The sequence below is a fragment of the Protobothrops mucrosquamatus genome, unplaced genomic scaffold, assembly GCF_001527695.2.
Source record: "Protobothrops mucrosquamatus isolate PMUCROS unplaced genomic scaffold, P.Mucros_1.0 scaffold43, whole genome shotgun sequence".
NCBI lineage: Eukaryota > Metazoa > Chordata > Lepidosauria > Squamata > Viperidae > Protobothrops > Protobothrops mucrosquamatus.
Window position 1 is genome coordinate 2,311,906 of NW_015386425.1, and position 20,544 is coordinate 2,332,449.

At 41.9% G+C, this 20,544-nt stretch overlaps 1 protein-coding gene and 1 non-coding gene across 2 annotated transcripts in view; both read left to right on the top strand.

Moving 5' to 3' along the window:
• The first annotated feature begins 10,627 nt into the window (after positions 1-10,627).
• LOC114922285 lies at positions 10,628-10,790 on the top strand. The gene has a single exon (XR_003810370.1). It is a non-coding gene; the product is annotated as a U4 spliceosomal RNA (small nuclear RNA).
• A 926-nt stretch (positions 10,791-11,716) lies between these two features.
• PHLPP1 (PH domain and leucine rich repeat protein phosphatase 1) overlaps positions 11,717-20,544 on the top strand; it is a 158,030-nt gene continuing 149,202 nt past the window's right edge. Inside the window, exon 1 of the mRNA XM_029283251.1 lies at positions 11,717-13,307. Within this exon, the coding sequence (XP_029139084.1) occupies positions 11,717-13,307 (1,591 nt within the window). The remainder of the gene's footprint in view (positions 13,308-20,544) is intronic.

Sequence of the window (20,544 nt, forward strand, 5' to 3'; positions counted from 1 at the left end):
AAATTTATGCCAAAGTTCCAGACCTAGAATACTCCCACAATCCCTAACCAACATGACATCAGTGTGAAAGGAGACTGACTTGAGGTTTTATTTAAAATTTTCCTTTATAAATAACATTGTACTTGAAGAAAAGTAGTCTACAAATTTAACTTAACCATGGATATTTTTTGTGGGCCATCCCGCCTAGAATGACTTTTTCATCTTTCCTCATTTTATTTTTCCTTCTCACAATTCAGATTTCTCTTGGGCATAATAGTTCATTGATTATGATTATCTGTCATCAAATTAATGTTGACTCTTAGCAATTACATGGTGCACCCACCATTACTATAACTGAGTCTTCCACCTTGCTGCTGGTAATCTTTTCTATCCTTCCACCTTTCCAAGTATGTGAACCTTCTCCATAGAGCTAGACCAGGGGTAGGCAACCTCGGCTCTTTTATGACTCATGGACTTCAACTCCCAGAATTCCTGAGCCAGCTATGGGAGTTGAAGTCCATGAGTCATAAAAGAGCCGAGGTTGCCTATCCCCGAGCTAGACCTTTGTATAATGTGTCTGAAGTAGGATAATTTGAGCAAGGTCATTTGTGCCTTGAATGAAACCCCTGGTTTAGTTTATTTGATGATCCATTTGTTTAGTTCCTTCACTGTCAATGGTATTTATAGGAATCTTCTCCAGCACCAAAGTTCAAATTAATATTTTAGTTTTTAGGATTTCCCCCCCCTTTTTTCAATTATGTCTGATTCTTAGAGATTGCCAGGACAAGTCTCTGCAGTTTTCTTGGCGAAGTTTGTCAGAAGTGGTTTGCCATTGCCTCCTTCCTAAGGCTGAAAGTGCCTAGCCCAGGGGCAGGCAACCTTGGCTCTTTTATGACTCGTGGACTTCAACTCCCAGAATTCCTAAGCCAGCCATGCTGGCTCAGGAATTTTGGGAGTTGAAGTCCACGAATCATAAAAGAGCCAAGGTTGCCTACTTCCTGGGCTAGCTCAAAGTCATCCAGCTGGCTTTGTGCCTAATTCACTGTCTCCCGGTTTCTAGTTTGATGCCTTAACCACCACCCCAGACTGGTTTTCGACATTTTATTACCTTTTCTTAAAACAAGGAAATGGTTATCTTTACTTGTAAAAATAGCAGCAAAGGCAAAATATTTGAGCAATTGTTCCACTTCCAATCAAACCATCCATGCTAAAATCAAAATCCAACAGGGAGAGTTTCAGGATTCCAATGGAAATTCTCTTTAAAGGCAGGAATCTGCAGAAGTGCAAGATGATTCCAAATGTTGACACGATATTTATTCCAAATAGATGGGCTTGGAACATTCTATTAATCAGTATGGACTTAGTATATTTGCAATAGGGATTACAGTAGCGTTTACAGTCCTTTGTTTTTCTTGAAGAAAATCACATTTCCTTCTGTTCTTTTTGGGGAGAGGGGGTTCTTTCCTCATAAATTATTGTTTCCTCCTTTTTGTGATTGTCTAAGATCACATTTCAGTACATTAGGAACCCGTTCTTCGTGTCCTAGAAGGTGGGAGGTATGTGAGTACATGAACTGCTTGCACGACGGAGCTAACTAAATAGTGTTACTTTAAGCAAAAACTATCTCAGCTTTAGTTGAGTGTATCAATTATTCTGATTAGAGTGTTTACACGATTGGCTACCCCTGCTGTAATTCAAGTAAATGTGTTGTATGAACAGGGGGTGTGAGATTTATACTTCTAACTAAGCATGCTCTTGCTTGTAGGATAAGCTAGCACAGTGATGGCGAACCTTTTAGAGACCGAATGCCCAAACTGCAACCCAAAACCCACTTATGTATCGTCGGGTATCGGGTGGGTGTGGCCCATTGGGTGGGTGTGGCTTCAGTGGTAACGGCAGACTGGGTGGGACTAAAAAGTTCAATCAATCAATTCCAACTTTGCGAGATCTTTTTTTTTTCCGAGAGAAGTTGAAATTGATTGACTGATTGAACTTTTTTTTTTTGCACATGGCAGCGGAGGCCTAAAGCGAAAAGGTTTTATAAAACCCAGCTGAAGGCCTAGGACTGGGGCAACAGCACGCATGCCCACAGAGAGGGCTCTGCCTGCCACCTGTGGCACGCGTGCCATAGGTTCGCCACCACGGAGCAAGCAGCTACTAAGACCAGACAGTGTTCCTGACAGTGGTGCCACATATATAATATTTTCTTACTCCAGATAAGTTTCCTGTGCACAATCCACTGAGGTATTTTGGTTATGACTAACAGAGCAGTTCAATGCTTAGCAATAAGACTGATAGATTACATCCATCTTAATTTATTCTCAAATAAAGGCAACTTCTCTGGTAGGCTGTGGCTTAAAAGGTTTTATTCCACCAAATGTTTTAAATGGAACTGCTTTAGGTGCTGTATTGTAGTGACAATTGACTGCAAGCACGCCTCTTCACATTAAAGAGAGTCTTTGAAGAAAAATATGCAGGCAGCCCAGAATTACCGAGTTCAAGGTCACTAATGACAAGTGTGGATGGCGATTTTCTTCCTTATCCACAGAAAGTTTCTCAAGGCAAATTAAGTTGCGCACTACACAGTTTTGTGCCAGAGGATTCATGCCTGTGTATGCAAAACGCCAGTGTTCTATATTTAGCTGCAGGCTGATTATCAAGGCATTTGGTACACCTAGACAGAATTTTATATTTAGTGACATTTGAAATGCATTTGCAAAATTGCACCCTGGGATAGAATCCAAGCTAATGTATTTGAATGCTAAATTTGCTTACCACGTGTAGTTTTCAAGCTGGAGTACTGTAACAATAAGATCATTATATTGCTAAAAACAAACAAACAATGAGAATCAAATATAACTAATAAAAGAAAGCGCAAAGCCATTTTTAAGCTCTGGAACATAAAATGCAAGCATATCTGTTTCAGGTCTGCCTCAAAATAGGGTCTGTATTGAAATTTGGAATGGTCGGTTCCCATAATATTTTTGAAGATGACTGTAAGACGGAGTAAAAAATTGGATCCAGCGTACCATTAGACCTGGAGTGTGGAGGAAGATAATGACAGAAAGTAGGGTTTCACTGATTTGATTCCATAATGCTATTTAGACTCAATCTGGAGATGTCTGTTTCTCAGTGGTAGGGAGAATGTGGACTGGTATCTCCTTCTGTTCTTCACACAATGAGGAAATTTGTTTTATTTACTAGTATCTTTTCCAGGCACAGATGGAGCAGGCCAGCTCAGGAAGGAAAGATCTGATGCAAATTCCAGCCTGGAAGTCTGCTAGATGCCTCCAATGAGGCTGGAAACTGATGGGAAGTAGGCTTTGTAGAAAAGGTGGACTATTCACCTGGGGTCTTGTGGTCTAGGTGTTTCAGCTCAATAGACTGGCTTAGACCTGCATAATAAGGGAATTCTGTCAAGAGAGGACAAAGGAGAGGATATTTCAGTATGTTTAATATGCCTTTGCGTATAACAGATGTTTACTGGTGCATGCAGAGATGCGTTTTCTTGAAATAACTTGTTTTGTGACCTCTCATGATAGCATCAAACTTGATGTGTTCCAGCCAATTTTGTCAGTGGAACCCTGTTATTAGATAGATTAATCCTGTGCGTGGGGAGAACATGATGCGGAGGAGGTGGGAGGGAATAATCTCACTTAGCAAGGCCAAAAGATCAAGCAGTATTAAAGGTAGCAATAAACATGTACCATCCAGAGCACAAATGAACACAGGAACTATTCTAATAAGATTTCCTTCAGTTTCATTACTGGCATGAGTATTTAAGCATTCATAAGCACTTTTCAGAAAAATAGCCATGTAGATTACCCTGAAAAATTAACAATTGAGTTGCATTAGAGATATTGGAATTTCTTAAGTATACAAAGTGATCATCTTAGATTGCTATGGACTGCATATTGTTCAGTCTTGTTTTTAGAAATAAAGCCCTTTGTCTTAAGACAGTGATCTCATTGGGGCCCAGAATAAGTGAGCAGGTTTTATGTTCTCAAGAACTCTTCATTAGTCAAGGTGATATATAGTCATAGTGGGAGAAAATTCTTTAGCCATGCATTTCTATTCCCCTATAATAGCTGAGTTAACATATTGAATTGAGTCACACATCACCCAAAGCTTAGACTTACTTAACCATAGTTTATTGAATAAACTACAATTTGCTAGGTCGGTAATCCTGGTTTAGAAAACATAAAATCTGTGTTTCCCTAGCAGATTGAAAATACTCCAAACTAATGTGGGAAATATGTTGCAAATTAGAGTTTTCACTCACAGGAATTCTGAAAGCATCAATAATCAGCCACTACCTAGCACAGAATGTGGGAAGAATAAAGCAGGAAAGGGCAAGATGAATAAGTGCCAATTTTAGTGTTTTGGGGAAGCTTCAGCTATATTCTAGCTACCCTAAGGAAAGCCTGGCACAAGCCATATTTTGATAAAGCACGATAGTCATTTTTAAGTCAAGCTTTATTGACAGACCACAGTTAGCTGAGTTTATGAACATTTATTAAATAATAAATTATGGTTTACACCCACAATGGATAGAGTCAGATAGTAAGCCAAGCTAAATCCAGCCATCAGCAAGTTCTGATTTAGCAACATCTATAAACTATTCTTGGATGGAATGCTGGAATGGTATGCTGGCATTCAAATTAATTTTATAATGTGCTATGATTGTTTTAATTGCATCCAAAACTATCTTCAGTGCTGCCTGGAGAAAGAAACAAACTATGACTGATTGCACCATTTTTTTAAAAGTAGAATTATAACCCACATGTATTTTACAGAAGTGCATTAAACTGTCTGAATTCAAAATTAATTAAAAATTAAAAATATTTTATAGAGAGAATAGAGTTAGAATTTCACCCAAAGACTCAAACAGTATATAAGAATCATCTATGCAGAATGGAGATGAATACAGATTCTGATTAAATATGTGAAAAATCTCAGTGTAAAAGGGTGAAAATATTTATATCCTGGTGATTAATAGACAGAACCAAATTGTAAGTAAACACTGAAAAAACAAGAATTATGACTGATAGTGAGCTAATGATTCCCTGTATAAATGGTGGAAAGAAAAGAGTTGGAAAATAAACATTACAATCTTAAAATATGGACACTTCTGTAACTATTAATCTTCTGAAGAAGGATACTGCCACAGGTGTAGAAAGTAACAATGAGAAATATAAAGCTGATACAGTTTAGGTGATACAGTTAAGTCAACTCTAGTTGGTTCCTCTGACTGGTCTAGATGTACATACAGTATGGTGAGCAATGCTTTATTCCAGCTAAGGCTACTTCTAATGTTTGATCTGAACCCCCCTGTTGGAACCTCCTTAATTAAACTATGTCTTTTTCTGGGGTTGTGTGAGTCCAAATAAAGACACAGCTCCTTTAAGGAAATGCTGATTTGTGTACCAGGTGTATTCCTGCATTTTCTTCCATCTTGTTTGTATGGTTTTATACACTCCAATAGTTATTTGTCACCTTTGCCGTCCATGGAATCCGCAGAAGCTTTTTTCATCACCATAGCCTGAATAAGTGTTGTTGTTTACTTAAAAGCCCAGAAATAGAGATGAATCTTCCTTTAATGTTGTGCAATGAGAAAACCAACCAAACTTGGAGATATGAGCTATGTTCTGCTTCAAAGGAGGAGGATTGTTCAGGGAATAATTGAACCAGGAATGAAGGTAGTTAAGAAGAGGTGATATATATTCAGTGCTTTCCTTTTTAGAACATACATACATACATACATACACACACACACACACACATACATACATACAAACAGAACTGAATTTCCATTTTTAGCTGTAGTTCCAGGATCTGCCCTCTGTTCTTTGTACCTTCTCAAAGGTACAGAGTTTGCAGTTGCAGGCCACTATTTCTTTTAAAATATAATTTTTATTAAGAATTTTAATCACAGTTGTAAAAAAACTAATACAAACTAAACTTAGAGAAAGAGTATAGAAATAAAAGTTTGGTCTCATGATTAAGCACCAGGCTAGAAACCAGGACACTGTGAGTTCTAGTTCTGCTGGCTGGGTGATTTTGGGCCAGTCACACACTCTCAATCCAACTCACCTCACAGGGTTGTTGTTGTGGGGAAAAGGAGGTGGAAGAAGTGTTAAGTATTTTCACCACCTTGAGCTATTTATAAAAATAATAAATTCAGGATTAAAAAATTTAAAAAAATGAAAAACAAAGAAGAAAGAATAAAGGGAACAAAAAGAAATATATAGTGACTTCTAACCTTCATCACAAGTATAAACAAATGTAATAACTCATCACCCCTCTAACATTAAGCAGATGTCTCTTCAACCCATATTCCATCGCTTAGGTATAAGCAAATCTAAAAATCATCAACTTTTCAATCTCAAAGTCAGCAGAAAGTCTATAAGGGTTGCTAGAACTTTGAAAAAAAAAAGGTCTTATTTTAACCTTGATCAAATAAACCAACTTTATATATTTCTTCCTTTTACTTATAACAATCTTTAATTCAATCAAATATTATTGTAGGATTTGATTTCTCTTCAATTCTTCTTTATCCTATCACTCAAATTTCTTCAAGGCTTTAGCAAGTCTTTTTTTTGTAGAGGATATAAAAAAAATTCCAGGTGATTCTCTTGGTTTAACATTTATATTTCCCTTTTAATTTTTAAAACCTCAGCCAGTTTATTTTATGTATCCAGTATCTATGGAGATTCTCAATCATCCAGGTCATAGTTGTTCCAAAGGTGCTTTTCCAAAAGGCAACTGGACTTTGTTGTTTTTTCCCTTTGAAAATATTTCATTTCTCATCCAAGTGTGCCAGTATACTGTGTATCTGAGACACAATCTTGGCTAAAAATGGCTATCCCTGATATACTTTGCACAAACTGGATGTGGGTGAAGAAGACATAACCATAAACCAGGCAGGGTCCACCCTCCATGGCAAATGGGTGGGTTTTGTTCTTTAGTTTCAAGTGGGATGGTTAGTAGAATATAACTAACATTGGCTTTTGGGAAACAAAGCTGCCTCTCTTGTAACTTGGAATTTTCTGGGTTTAGATGACATACTAGGGCTGTTACAGATGGGGTTTAGCACAATGTGTGAATATAGCCACAGACTCCACCAATCTGATGGAACTGTTACCATACATGGAACTAAAAAACATATTAGGAGATACATTATCTGAGCAGGCATTGTTAGGACTTATTACACCCAGCAAATCTCTAAATATCTTTCTGAGATAACCTTTATTTACTAAACAAATTGCTATTCCTTGTGTGAAGAGAAAGTCTCAGTTGAAAATTTGAAACCCCATTTTATGCTAAGAAATGTGAACCGAGTTACACATACTGTTACTTAATTCCCAGCTTCATTGATTAAAAGTGACTCGCATTGATTAATGAACTGCAGCTTTAGATTAGTAACTGCTGATTAAAGCTTTCCATTCTAATAGTTAAAACAGAAAACTGGAAGGGGTGTTAGTAAAATCTTTTTCTTCTTGTTTCTCCCTTTGGCAAAAAAAAAACTGAGTTGCCTGTGATTTACATGGCATTGCTCCTGCTTATACAACTGAGTGCATTGAGATTTGCAGCCAGCCTTTGCATTAAGTCAGCCGGTCATGTTTTGCTGACTGAAAACATATTTAGAATGCTTGTTGGAGGAAAAGTTATTGTCTGTCTCCATCCAATGATAATGTTTGTAGCTTCTTGCCAACATCGTTCACTTTAGGACAGAATGTAGCATTTCTGAACAAGCATTTGGCACAAGGTTTCATTGCAGCCTTTACAGAATGAGAGCCTGTAGGAGGAAAGACGCACAGCCACAGGCAAAAGCTGCAGTTATTAATCAATCACGAAGAGCAAGCTCTTTAGGCTTTCTCTGTAGGAAGAGATGAACAATTCTTCTCTGCTTCAAGATGCATGTTTGGCAAATTAATCAGTGGTACCTGAGTCAAAACAAAGAACAAGGAATAAGAAGAGGCTATAGTATGGAACCAGTTCTGCATTCAACATGATTTTTATGCATATGCTGATATTTGCTGGTACTTTGTTATGATTATTTTTTTTCATGACTTGGCATCATGTATATTATTCAGTGGAATCAATATTCCAGCATTGGCTGTTGTTTTCCTATCCTACGGCTGCAATTATTACTTGGTCCATATATCTCTTTTGTTGTTTTAATCATGGCAGATAATAATAATAATAATAATAGTAGTAAAGTTGGAAGGGACCTTGGAGGTCATCTAGTCCAACCCCCTGCTCAGGTAGGAAACCCTATACCATTTCAGACAAATGGCTGTCCAGTCTCTTCTTAAAAACCTCCAGTGTTGGAGCATTCACCGCTTCTGGAGGCAGGTTGTTCCACTGGTTAATTGTTCTAACTATCAGGAAGTTTCTCCTTAGTTCTAGGTTGCTTCTCTCCTTGCTTAGTTTCCACCCGTTGCTTCTTGTCCTGCCTTCAGGCGCCTTGGAAAATAGCTTGACACCCTCTTCTTTGTGGCAGCCCCTGAGATATTGGAACACTGCTATCATGTCCCCCCTTGTCCTTCTCTTCGTTAAACTTTAGGAGAGCTGGGAAAATCTGGCTGTTCACCCAGGCCTTGGTGAGGGTGAGTGAGACCCTCTCATGCCGTTATGCTTGCCATCTTTTATCTTTATCTTTTATGTTTTATTGATTTCATGTAATTTGATTGTTGTGAACGGCCAGAGTCATTGAGGTTCAGTTTAAATAATAATATTGTCACCCAGTCTAAACATCTGGCTATGTGTCCAACAATAACAACAACAACGTTAGTAGAAATATCAGAAGCTTTGTGCAAAGATGAGTGGCACAATGGAAGACACAGTTGCTGATCAATGATGATAGGTTAATAGCAGGAGAGGAATCTTTCAAGGAGACTCATTTTCACCACTATTGTTTGTCACTGCATTGATTCCTCTGTCAATAATACTGAACAAGTCATGCCATGGTTAACAAACATCAAAAACATCTAGCTATCTTATCTCTTTTACACGATCTGAAGCTGTATGGAAATAGAATTGCTGCTCAATGCTATCCTTATATACAGCCAAGATACTGCAATGGAATTTGGACTAGACAAATATGCCATCCCCACCATCAACAGGGAAAAAGTAGTAAAAACTGAAGAAATAAAGATGCACCATGGAAGTAATATCAAGCATCTGAATGAAGATCATAACAAAATACCTGGGCACCCTTCAAATGACAATATCAAGCACACACTGAAGTCAAGGTTAGTACTGTAGTGACTACATCATGAGAGTGAAGAAGTCAGTGGAGGAAATACCATCAAGATAATTAACACCTGGGCAATTCCAGTCATTAGATACCTGGCTGGCATAGTATACAGGACTCAAGCAGTATTAAAAGAATTAAAAAAAAATGAAAATGAATCATGCCCTTCACTGTGACATTGACAGACTCTTCTTACCAAGGAGCATAAAAGGGTGAGGAATGTTTATTTTATTTATTTATTTTTGTTTGTTTGTTTGTTTTATGCCACTCATCTCACATACTGTGACTCTGGGTGGCTTAATGTTGCTCAGAGTATGCATATACAAAGACAGTTGAAGAAGAAAGGCTATTGGAAGAATATCTGAAGGACAATAAGGAAGATGCACTGAAACTAGAACATCATTTGGTCTTCTTGCCTACGAGAAGACCAAATGAAAAATAAAAAAGTGACATTGCAAGGCAAAGCATTACATGGCCAGGTCACAAAAAACTAGCAGGCAAAGCAGATAACAAGTCTTGGCAAAGGCTAAGAGCCAGCAAGTTAAAGAGAGAGACAGAGGGGCTAATTCTGTTTGCACAAGACCAAGCCTTAAGAACAAATGCGTACAAAGCCAGAATTGAGCAGATAGCAACAGGCAGCAACTTCTACAAAGAAGCTGAAGAAATCACGATATAGAAACTACTTGGGTAATTGCTGCAAGAAGATCACACAGACTGACCACAAACAATGGCATGACAAAGTATAATAATGGTGTATTGGAAGAGCTGCAAGAAATATCATTTGCCTGGAAGCAAGAAATAGCGAGAGCCCAAAATAGACAAAGTAATAGAAAATGAATACACTAAAGTGCTCTGGAACTTTATAATTCAAACACCTGCCACATAATACACCAGACTTAACAACTGTTGATAAGAGTAAAAAAGGAGATATTGGACATTACAGTAATAGGTGCCTTAGGTGCTATTACAAAACAACTGGTGCACTACTTGGACACCGTTAGCATTAACAAGGAAAAAATTGATAAATGGAGAAAAATGCAAATAGGGGATCAGACCTATAGGTTCCTTACGTATGGTGTAAAGGTAGCTATCCACTTTGGGCAGAAGTGGCCACTACTAACTATATGTAAGGTAAAAAAAACAACAACATATTTTGTAGTGTATGTTGAAGTTTTCAGCTGTAATCTCATCTCCAAATGGAGAGAAAATATTTTGGAAAAGTCTAAGGAACTGCTGTTGCATTGCCTTTACATTCTTGGGTGAGATGGGTCAGTGGTCTGACTCAGAATGGCAACTTCCTATATTTCTACAGGTATGAATCATTGTTCTGGCTTGGATAAACTTCCTGACTGAAGTAAATAAAGCCAGAGCAGTTAATCATATAATCACAGCTTTGCACAGTGGCAGTATCGTAGCCAATGAGGTTTATCCGAGGCGCGATTATTGCTAATTGAAAACTTTTCATATAATCACAGATATACAGTGGTCAGGCTCCTTCCTGCTCATTTGCTTTGGATGCATGAATTTTAATTTTTTTGCAGTCTATGTCAGTTTGGGAAATGTCCCCAAATTTTCATGTCTCAAACAGAAATGAATCAAACTGCAATAAAACATCTTCTGCATAAGCAGTGAATTCGATGTTTGCTGGTGAAGTGCAGTACCATAAGCATCTGGACATTGAGAACAAATATTCTCTTATTCTTTGCAAAGAATATACGTACAAACGTTTGTGTCTGTGAAAGCCTCAACAATTGTGGAATTATATATAAAGATCAAATAGGAATAAAGAAAGTTAAAGGACAACCGAAACAACCACCCCACACGTGAGACACCACAAGCCAAGAAAAGAACGAGCAGCTAAAGGAGGAAGGAAACTTGGGGAAGTTGCCTTTTCTCTCCCGCCCAATGAAAAGAGCGCGACGGCTGAAGGGACATGTAGTCAAACCTTGGGCGACCTCGGGAAGCAGAGCTGAGCTTCAGAACTACGCTTCCCAGCAACCTTTTCGCAGGTCGATTTCTCCCACCGTTCATCTTGGGCGCAAACGATCACGTTTTGTTTATCGCCGGAGCCCCGCCCTTTCCTAACTCACGAGGGATGTCGTCACTCCTCATGAATATTAAGAAGGCGCTCGAATGGCGTTTGCTCGTTAGGGAGAGCGAGGGAGGCAAGCCGAAAATTACACCCTTCGTAAGAGGCCTGCTTTAATTAATATTCATAAGGAGCCTGAGGAGGAGAGGAGAGGAGAGGCCACGCCGGGTGGGAGGGAGGGAGGAAGGAGGCGGTGGCTGCTGCTGCCGCTGCTGCCGCTGATCCTGTCTCTTCGCCAGTCCCTAATGGCGCTCGCGACAACGGCAGCAGCTGCGCGGCGGCAAGGCTGAGCCGACTGGAACGTTAAGACACCGACGGAATGTTCACTGTTGCTACATAATCCCGCGCCCCCTCCCCCTTCGGAACGCGGCTCGCCCGGGCGTTCTACAATGGAACCTGCGCAGCAACCACAGCTTGGAAGCAGAGAAACGCCGGCCCCGATGATCGGCAAGGGGGAGCGGCCGAGCAACTCGGGCCAGGCAGCCCCCGGCATCGAGAACGGCAATGGCATAGGAGGACCCAGCCCGTTGGACGGGGGCAAAGGAACAGCCGCCGTCGCCGGAGCCGCGAGAACAGGGGTAGTAGTCGGCGGCCACCATCGGCGAAGGAAACGAGGGGCCGCGGCCACCGGCTGCGGTGCTTCGTTGGCGCTAGCGGCCAACGGGACTCAAGCGGCGGCGGCGGCGGCTATTCCCAGCAGCGGCGCCAACTCCCTCCTGTTGCGGAGAGGCAGACTGAAGAGGAATCTCTCGGCGGCTTCTTCCCCCGCCGCTCCGATCGCCGCTGCCACCGCGCTGGGGACCCGCAGCTTAGATCGGAAGACCCTGCTTTTGCTGCCCAAGCCGCCCCGGCAGCTTCAGCCTCTCCAAGCCCCAGAGCGAGACTGGGTGCGGCGGGACCTACAGCGAGGATGCGTCCATGTCTACTATTACTATCACCAGCAGCAGCAGCAACAACAGCGGGGTAGCGGCGGCGGCGGCGGCTGCTCTCTGCTCCCCGTGCTTTGCAACCTGGAGACCACGGCTGCTGAAGTGGCGCTTCGGTTGCTGCAACTCGGACACCGGGGAGGAGGGAGTAGTAGCGCTGTCCGGGTTTGGGGGAAGGCGGCGGCCGCCATGGCCGAGGCTCCGCTGCCCCCTAAAGAAGAGGAGGCGGCGGCAGATGATTTGCTTCTACAACCATCGGCTTCTCTCGGCGGGAAAGAAGAGGCGCTGCCCGAGCCCGTGGAGGCTCCGACTTCTCCAGCGGGAAGTTTAACCCCGATCCAAGTCGGGAGAAGGCCCCGAAGCCGTCGAGGGGCCCCCAACGGCTTGGGAGCTGGAGAGGCGGCGGTTGTCCGGCCCAGGCGCCTGGCTCTCAGTGGAGGAGAGAGCGGCCGGGCGAGTGGGCAGCCCAGCCTTTCCCCCTCCGACGGCAGCCCCGGACGGGCCTTTCCGCCGCCCCGCACCGAACTCTACCTGTCCGGCCCTCCGCTCTCTTGCCCGTCCCTCTTGGGAGGGTCGGATACCGAGAGCTTCAGCCCCAGCGCCGAGAGCGCCTCCGACCGCCTGGATCCTTATAGCGGGGGCGGGGGCTCTTCGTCGTCTTCGGAAGAATCGGAAGCGGATCTGGCGCCTCCAGCCGCGGCGAAGGAAGAAGGAGCGGGATCGGGGCCTGGAAGGAGCCAGCCACGCCGGCCGGGCGACCCGCTTTCGGTGCACAGTCCGGAATCCCGACTAGGGAGAGCTTCGGGGGACTCCCCGGGCAAGGGGAAGGCTTTGCGGAGAAGTTCCTCTCCTGCTGGGGAAGCCGCCTCTCCGCAGCAGCCTCCGGCCTTGTATGTCCAGCTCCACGGGGAGACCGCCCGCCGGCTGGAATCGCACGAGAAGCCCCTGCAGATTCAAAACGACTACCTCTCGCAGCTGGGCTTCCGGGACCTGTGGCGGGTGCAGGAGGAGGGCATGGACTCGGAGACCGGCTGCCTCATCCGTTTCTATGCAGGTGGGTGAGAAATGAATGGGAGGCGTGTTTTGTGCTCAAGAGGAGCGTGTGAATCACCCGTTTACCTTTCCGCTTCCTGGGTTTAACGAAGTGAGAGGGGATCGCTCTTGCTCTTCGGAAGAGACCGGGTGGGAAAACGAGGCGATAGGTTTGCTCACGTATTCTGGCGTGCCTTTAGTATAGGGATAGTTAACCTGTGGAGTATTTTAATGGAGGAAAGAATACCACTAGTCGGTGAGGTGGGAAAATCGGGCTTTAGCGGGTGGGGGACTCTAGGGGGAAAGATGTAATCGCCTTCCTCGATACAAGTAGTGGGGTCCCTGTGGCTTTATCTTTTTTCCGTGTTTCTTGTATCGTGGAGTTTTTGGGAAGACTTCCAAGGATGGATCAGAAATGTCCAGAGTTCTGATCCCTTTTGTCTACATTTTCCAGTCTGTTTATAATTAAGTTAGAAACCGTGAGCAGGGAAAGGTTCTGAAGAAAGAATGAGTGCAGAAGATCTGTTCGAAAAGAGAAACTCCTGATTGGCTTTTGGAACTTGCTGTGTACTCTGTAATTTCTTCAGACACTCATGGACAAGGAAGGAGGAGTGAAGGTTGTCTGAAGAAACTTGTGTGTCAGGCTTGTGGAAGGGTTCTACTGTCTGCAGATATTCTTTCTCTCACCTCGCCCCCCCCCCCCCTCCTCCAAATTTGCAATAAGAGAAGCAGGTCAGAAAAGTTACTACTTCACCTTTAGGAGAGAAAGCATCAGCCACTACCTGTTTGTTGAGGCACCTGAGAGGAAATTAGGGAATGCTGTTTCAAGGCATTTGCAACTCCTTTCATCAGGCAAAAGAAAAATATATGCATACGTGAAAGATTAAATTTTCCGTTTTCTAGATGGAACTAATTCACGTTTACAAAATGCTGTTTGTTGGTTTGTAAAAGTGTTCTGGGGCAAAATAAAAATACAGGTATATACAGGAATCTAAAAAGTCTGAGGATTGTCAGAAACTGCTGAGATGTAATAACCTATGGCTTAATTACCTGAACAAGCTTTGTTTACAATCTAAAGTCAGATCTGCCTGGTGCAGTTTAGATTCATTGAATCTGGGAATGAATTTCTGTTTCCTCATGGGTGAAAATCACTACATATTAAAAATGGAAAGGCAAAACATCAGTTTTCTGATACTCAATTTCACTTTAATTTCTTAAGGTCCATAATGCTGAATGTAGCCTGCCAGCTGACTCTTTCTTCTGTTTTACCCTGGCAAGTCTTGATCATCATCTTAACTTAAAATAAAGATTTATTTTTTTTAGTTCTACGTAAAGAGCTAAATATATATTGTTTATGACAGTGGTGGCATGAGGGCACATGTGCCGTTGCCCCAGCCCCATCTCTCCCTGCAGCCCCCTCCTCACCAGCAGCCCCCCTGGAGAGTCGCCCCCCCTGAGCGTGGCTCACGTGGAGCAGCGCAGCCAAGGACATGGCAGCCAGGCAGCGGGGACAAGACTCCACCCTCGCGCTCTGTTGCATGCAATTGATGCTGCGGGGTGTGGGTGGAGGGCGTGGCCACTATGGCGCTGCTGGACCACCTGGGCAATCTGTTGAGTGACCCTGCGGGTGGGCAGGAGTGGGGCGGGGCAGGGGCAGAGCGGGGTGGGTGGGACAGGGGCAGTTTTTGGGCACTCGGTCTCTAAAAGGTTCGCCATCATTGGTTTATGACATTGATGGTCGTTGACCTACTGACTTGATATCTATTAAGCTGTGCAGCACTTTTTGGATTTGAAAGCAAAAAGATACCTTAAGGTGTGTTCTATACCCTAGGCACACATTCTGTCTACATTACTTCAGACCAAATACAGGTAGTCCTCGACTTACGACCACAAGTGAGCCTAAAATTTCTGTTGCTAAGTGAGATATTTGTTAAATGAGTTTTGCCCCATTTTATGACTTTTCTTGCCACAGTTGTTAAGTGAATCACTGCAGTGGTTGAATTAGTAACACTGTTGTTAAATGAATTTGGCTTCCCCATTGACTTTGCTTGTCAGAAGATCGCAAAAGGTAATCTCATGTCCCCAGGACACTGCAACCGTCATAAACATGAGTCAGTTGCCAAGCGTCTGACTTTTGATCACAGGACTATGGGGATGCTGCAACGGTTGTAAGTGTGAAAAATGGTCATAAGTTACTTTTTTCAGTGCCATTGTAACTTTGAACGGTCACTAAACAGACTATTGTAAGTTGAGGACTACCTGTATGCCTTTTCCTGGGACTTTGCCTTTTTGCTTTGAAATCCAAAGAACTGCACATCTATTTGCAAATGGATTCACCCAGTAAGCTAATCATGTGTATAGCTTATAATGTTGCATGAATGCAGGTGTTACGGTTTGCTAATGTTTATAGTTAACAAGTTGTCTGAACTTAGACAACTATTGTTATTAAAAATTATGGTTAAGCCAGCCATAAACCAATATTGTAAGAGCTTAGCTTTTGGGGGTTGGTTGAACAGAGAAAAGTAATGAAGAGATTTTTAATTCCAGATTTCCATCTTGGTTGTATGAACTAATTGATAGGATCTTTGAAATCCAAGTAGCTTTTTCTTGAATATTGCTTCTTCCTTTTTAAAAAGCAGTTATAAGTAAAGTACAGGTAGTCCTCGACTTACAACCGCAATTGAGGCTACATATTCAGTTACTAAGCTAGATAGTTGTTAAATGAGTCACACCCAATTGTATATTTTTTTTTGCCATGATTAAATTAAATTACTTCAGTCGTTAAGCAAATCCAGCTTCCCCATTGACTTTGCCTGTCAGGAGTTAGCTGGGGAAGTCACAAATGGTGGTCACATGACTTGGATATCAAGCTCCCGATTTTTGATCATGTGACCTTGTGGATTTTGCAATGGTGGTAAGTATGAGGGCTAATCCTGAGTCGCTTTTTTTGTTGTAACTTCAAATGGTCACTAAACAAAGGGTGGTTAAGTTGAGGGCTACCTGTATTTGGGCATTCTTTGAAAAAGCTGCAGCAGTTGAAATATTTTGATAATGAGACAGCCATTTCCAACTGGGTGTCCTTCAGAAGTTTAATTATGGTAGATGAACATGATGAGGGTTGGAGAAGATTGCTTGATTGTCAAACATTTAACAGTTGGTGATAGTCTTGGAATTAATTTCCTCAAAATGGTCATTATGAAGTTCTTTTTTAGAGAATTGAAACACGTCCTCTTGGGTGACTTTGGTGGAAAACATCTGTTTATAAATGTTGTATACAATATTAATATTGAGGCCTGATATACAGTATCTGGAGGCATTTGGAGTGTTCCAAATAATTTTTATGTAACTTCTTTTGTTATGATATAAAGTTAAGCTGCTGCTTGTGGTTGCAGTCTTTTTTTCTCCAGTTAGTTGATATTACATGTTTGGATCATTTGTTTAATGCTTTTTTATTTGTTTAGAGGGTAATAAATGAAAAATTAGTTGGAAGGAGTGGAAAGATAAGACAGATATGCAATATATATATATAAATAGAATGAATACAAATACGCTTCATTTATTAAGATCCACAGTAGAACTTACGGAACTTTGGATGCAGGTGATTTTATCTGATATGAATATTATCTTTGAAGCACTATAAAAACACTAATTTGACAAGCTATGCTATCTACATTTTTTCCCTATGTACAGCTTAAAGCTTTAGATGTCCTGTCTTCTTTAAGTCAAGCTTCCCCTTATATAGTTGTGATGTTTCAAACTGGCTCATTTAAATCTTGCTTAAAATATCTGCCTCTCAAGAGCTTGAGCATACATTTATTTTTACACTTTGCTTGCCTTTTTGTAGCTGCAAGCATTGATTTTAAAGCTGTGGCAAGAAGTAATTCACTTGATTAAGTGAGATTCCTGAGGGAATGTGGGGAGAAGAAAGGAGAATAATCTAAGCCTTGCAATAGGAGGAAAATGTGTGCTGAAGCCTTGCAAGATCAATTCTGTTTTCAACCTGACCTGCTTTCTTTATTGGAGTCATCTGTGGAATGCTTGTTCCCACAATAGAATTGTTGAGAAAGCAAGTTATTTTGTTTGAGATGACTTTTGTTTGTTCTCTTAGCAGCAATGATCCCAAGAGGAAATAGAAGATTCAGACCTGAAGGAAGCATGTTGAGAGGTGCTTGGAAGAAATAATTGACACAAGCTGTCCTGGAAATGCTTACCTTCCGATTAAAAGTCTCACTGAATAACGTGAGAAATATTTTGGAATAAATCTTAGGGCTTTGATGTGCAAATGCAGGCAGGTGAGAATGATGGGCAGATTTAGAGGACCGTTTTAATTTAATAAGTTATGTCTTCTTTTTGGGATGTCCTCTGCTTCAGGTTCAGTCTCCAAAGTATGCTTTGATGTGTTTGGTGGTATGAATGTAGCATCTATTTGCAATACTTTAAAGAAGCCATGTCTTTTCCTAAGATCTTGTGGTAGTTGCTGCAGCAGGTGCTTTGATGGGCTCTGAAGCACTTTTTGGAGACAAGACCTGAAAGTGTGCATAGCTTGAATTTCAGTATAACTTCTTGGTAAGCTAATAATCAGTACAAGTAGTTCTTGACTTAAAACCACAGTTGGTACCAGAATCTTGATCATAGAGTGAAGCTATTGTTAAGTAACATGCCCATGGCCCACTTCGCTCAATGACTGAAATCCTGCCTCTCCCAATTGTGGTCTTAAGCGATCTGCAGGGATACCTGGGGGAGGGGGGGCTGAGAAGTCTGGTATCCACTGAAGCAGAGAAACCTGCCATGGCCAGAAGGCCTGGTCCCTCTCCCTGCCCCACCATGCTCAGAAAGCCCAGTGCCTCTCCCCATCCTTCCATGTTCAGGTCCACTTACCTTTGCCTTTTTCTGCACCTGCTGACAGAAGGGCAGCTGAACTCTGCTATCCAAGATGATTGAGGTGAAGGTTGAAGAGGCTGTTTCCTTTCCAGAAAGATCCCAAAGGCAGTTTGTTTTTAAGAATGATCATCTTCACTACCAGTTTTTTTTCTCAGTGCTTTCAGAATAAGGCCAATGTAATTGGCCCCGGGAGTGGGGGTGGGGAAGGGACTCAGGTCTCCCAGGCATGGTGGGGTGGGGGAATCCTGCCCTAGAGTCTTTGGCAGCCTTGGAGCAGGTGGACCAGGTGGGCAGCTGAGATGGGGGGAAAGAAGTGGGTGGGTTGGTGTAGCAGCACCCACATGGACATAAGGATGGGCATGCTGCCAAGTGCCTGAATTTTTCTAATTTGACTGTGGGGAGGTTGCAACAGCTGTAACTTCAGGTAGGGGCCGTAACTCCCTTGGTTCAGCACCACGATCATTTCAAATGGTGGGTGTAAAAGAACAGTCGTAAGTTGAGGACTACTGGTATTGCCCTGCAAAATGGTGTGAACAAGCTTTCTGCTCTCTTATTTTCTTGAATTTCTCAAGGGCAAAAATGTGACTTAAATATGTCTTTGCTAGAGTGATAACTGTTGATCATCTTATTAAACACCTATATGAAAATTGTAATGAATTATCTTGGCATATTGTCAGCTGTGTTCGCCTATTGTTTACCTCCCAGTTATGAAAGTACTTGCTGATTTTGTGGAGTTAGCTGCAGAACCAGAACATGCTGTACTTTTGACGAATTGACAATCCCCCCCCCACCATTGAAACCTTATCTACATTTTAAAAAAAGTTATCACCCCCAAAAAAACAGCTGACCAAAAAGTTAAATTGATGCAGGGCCTCCCAGATGTTGCTAAACCAAAAGGCATGGGTGATGTCTATCCCAGAGGTTGCTGAATTGCAACTCCCTGTAAGTTTTAGCCAGTAGAATTGTTTTCCCATTTCTAGTAAAAAAAAATTCTCTATCCTTCCCTAATAGGATGTTTTTGATGATGGAGTGACCTTTGAGAAATGTTGGCCTGTTTCAACTTTAGTTTTGGAAGTGACAGTTACTACACCTTGTGTTTGTACCCGTGCCCTGAGGTTTGCATATTTTGAACTTATCCCATCTATGTGGATTAACTTCAAAGGATTTTCACTGAATTCATGTTGGCCTACTTCTTAGGTATTTGCTTAGGATTGCAGCCATATATTAATATAATACCTCGAGACACATACCCAAAAGCAATTGAGTTCTATTGTCTCTAACCAGTTTTGTCCAGTTTTACTTTGCTTGGGCTGTTAGTCCTATCTGTTAAGAACTAAAAGAGTGCCACCCTGCTGATTCTTTTGCCTTTCATTATTGAACCTCAATTGCTCGTTACTTAAATTTTGTAATAACTCTCCTCTTGGCGATGGTGGTATTGATATACCTCGGAGCATTCTGTGCAATTAAACTATCCATCTGTTCAACTCGGAACACTAGACGTTTGATACAATCTGTTGGTGATACACAGCCACATGAAAGCCCTCAGAACAGTATAAAAAAGAACTCAGAGCTCTCATCCAAACACTTCCCACCAGCTTTGTGCTTGCTTTTGTTTACTGAATAGTGTTCTCTTACCAATTCAAAGGCTACCTAGAAAATCTTCCTTGTATTCCATTTTTCCTGCTACAAGTAATGTGGATGAAGTTTAGCTTTGCAGAAGCAACTGAAACATAGCTACCTGGAAGTGCTTTGTTTTCAAAGAGCTTTTCATGTAATATTTGGAGATGCACAGTAGTTGGACATATAGCACGAAGGACCTTTTGTGATCAGTGGACGATGGACCTGATAGGAAAAGATTAACTCCGTATCTGAAGAGCTGTGAATTGTGTGAAATCATTGATGGCTCACCCTCTTCCTGCTATGAACCCATTGTGTAAAGGAATGCAGGTGTAGTTAATGTCTTGCTACCTCTGCCGAAGGAAACTGTGTATCATCTTTGGGCATCTGAGGTTGGAGACTCAAGATGTCTCCAAGATGCTTTCTTGTTCCTTCGGCTCCTCTCTTGGTCTAGGAGTGAACAGTTGAATAGGAGTGATCTTCCGAAAGGAGCAGTAGCTCTATCCCCTGCTATAGTTTTGGATTATATTTCTGCTTTGAAAAAGGTATTTGGGGGATCAGTTAGGGGACTGAGTCTTTTGTTCCTTGTGCAAGTAGATAGGGACTCTCTGATGTAATCCTTTCTCTGGTCTCCTAGCTGCAGTGCTGGCTATCAGGAGGCCAGTTCAGATATCTCTGGACTTTTTCTTAGAGGTCAACCCCTTCCAACATTTCTCCACATTCAGTAACATTTGATTTCCCTGCTGTCATCCTTCTGATGG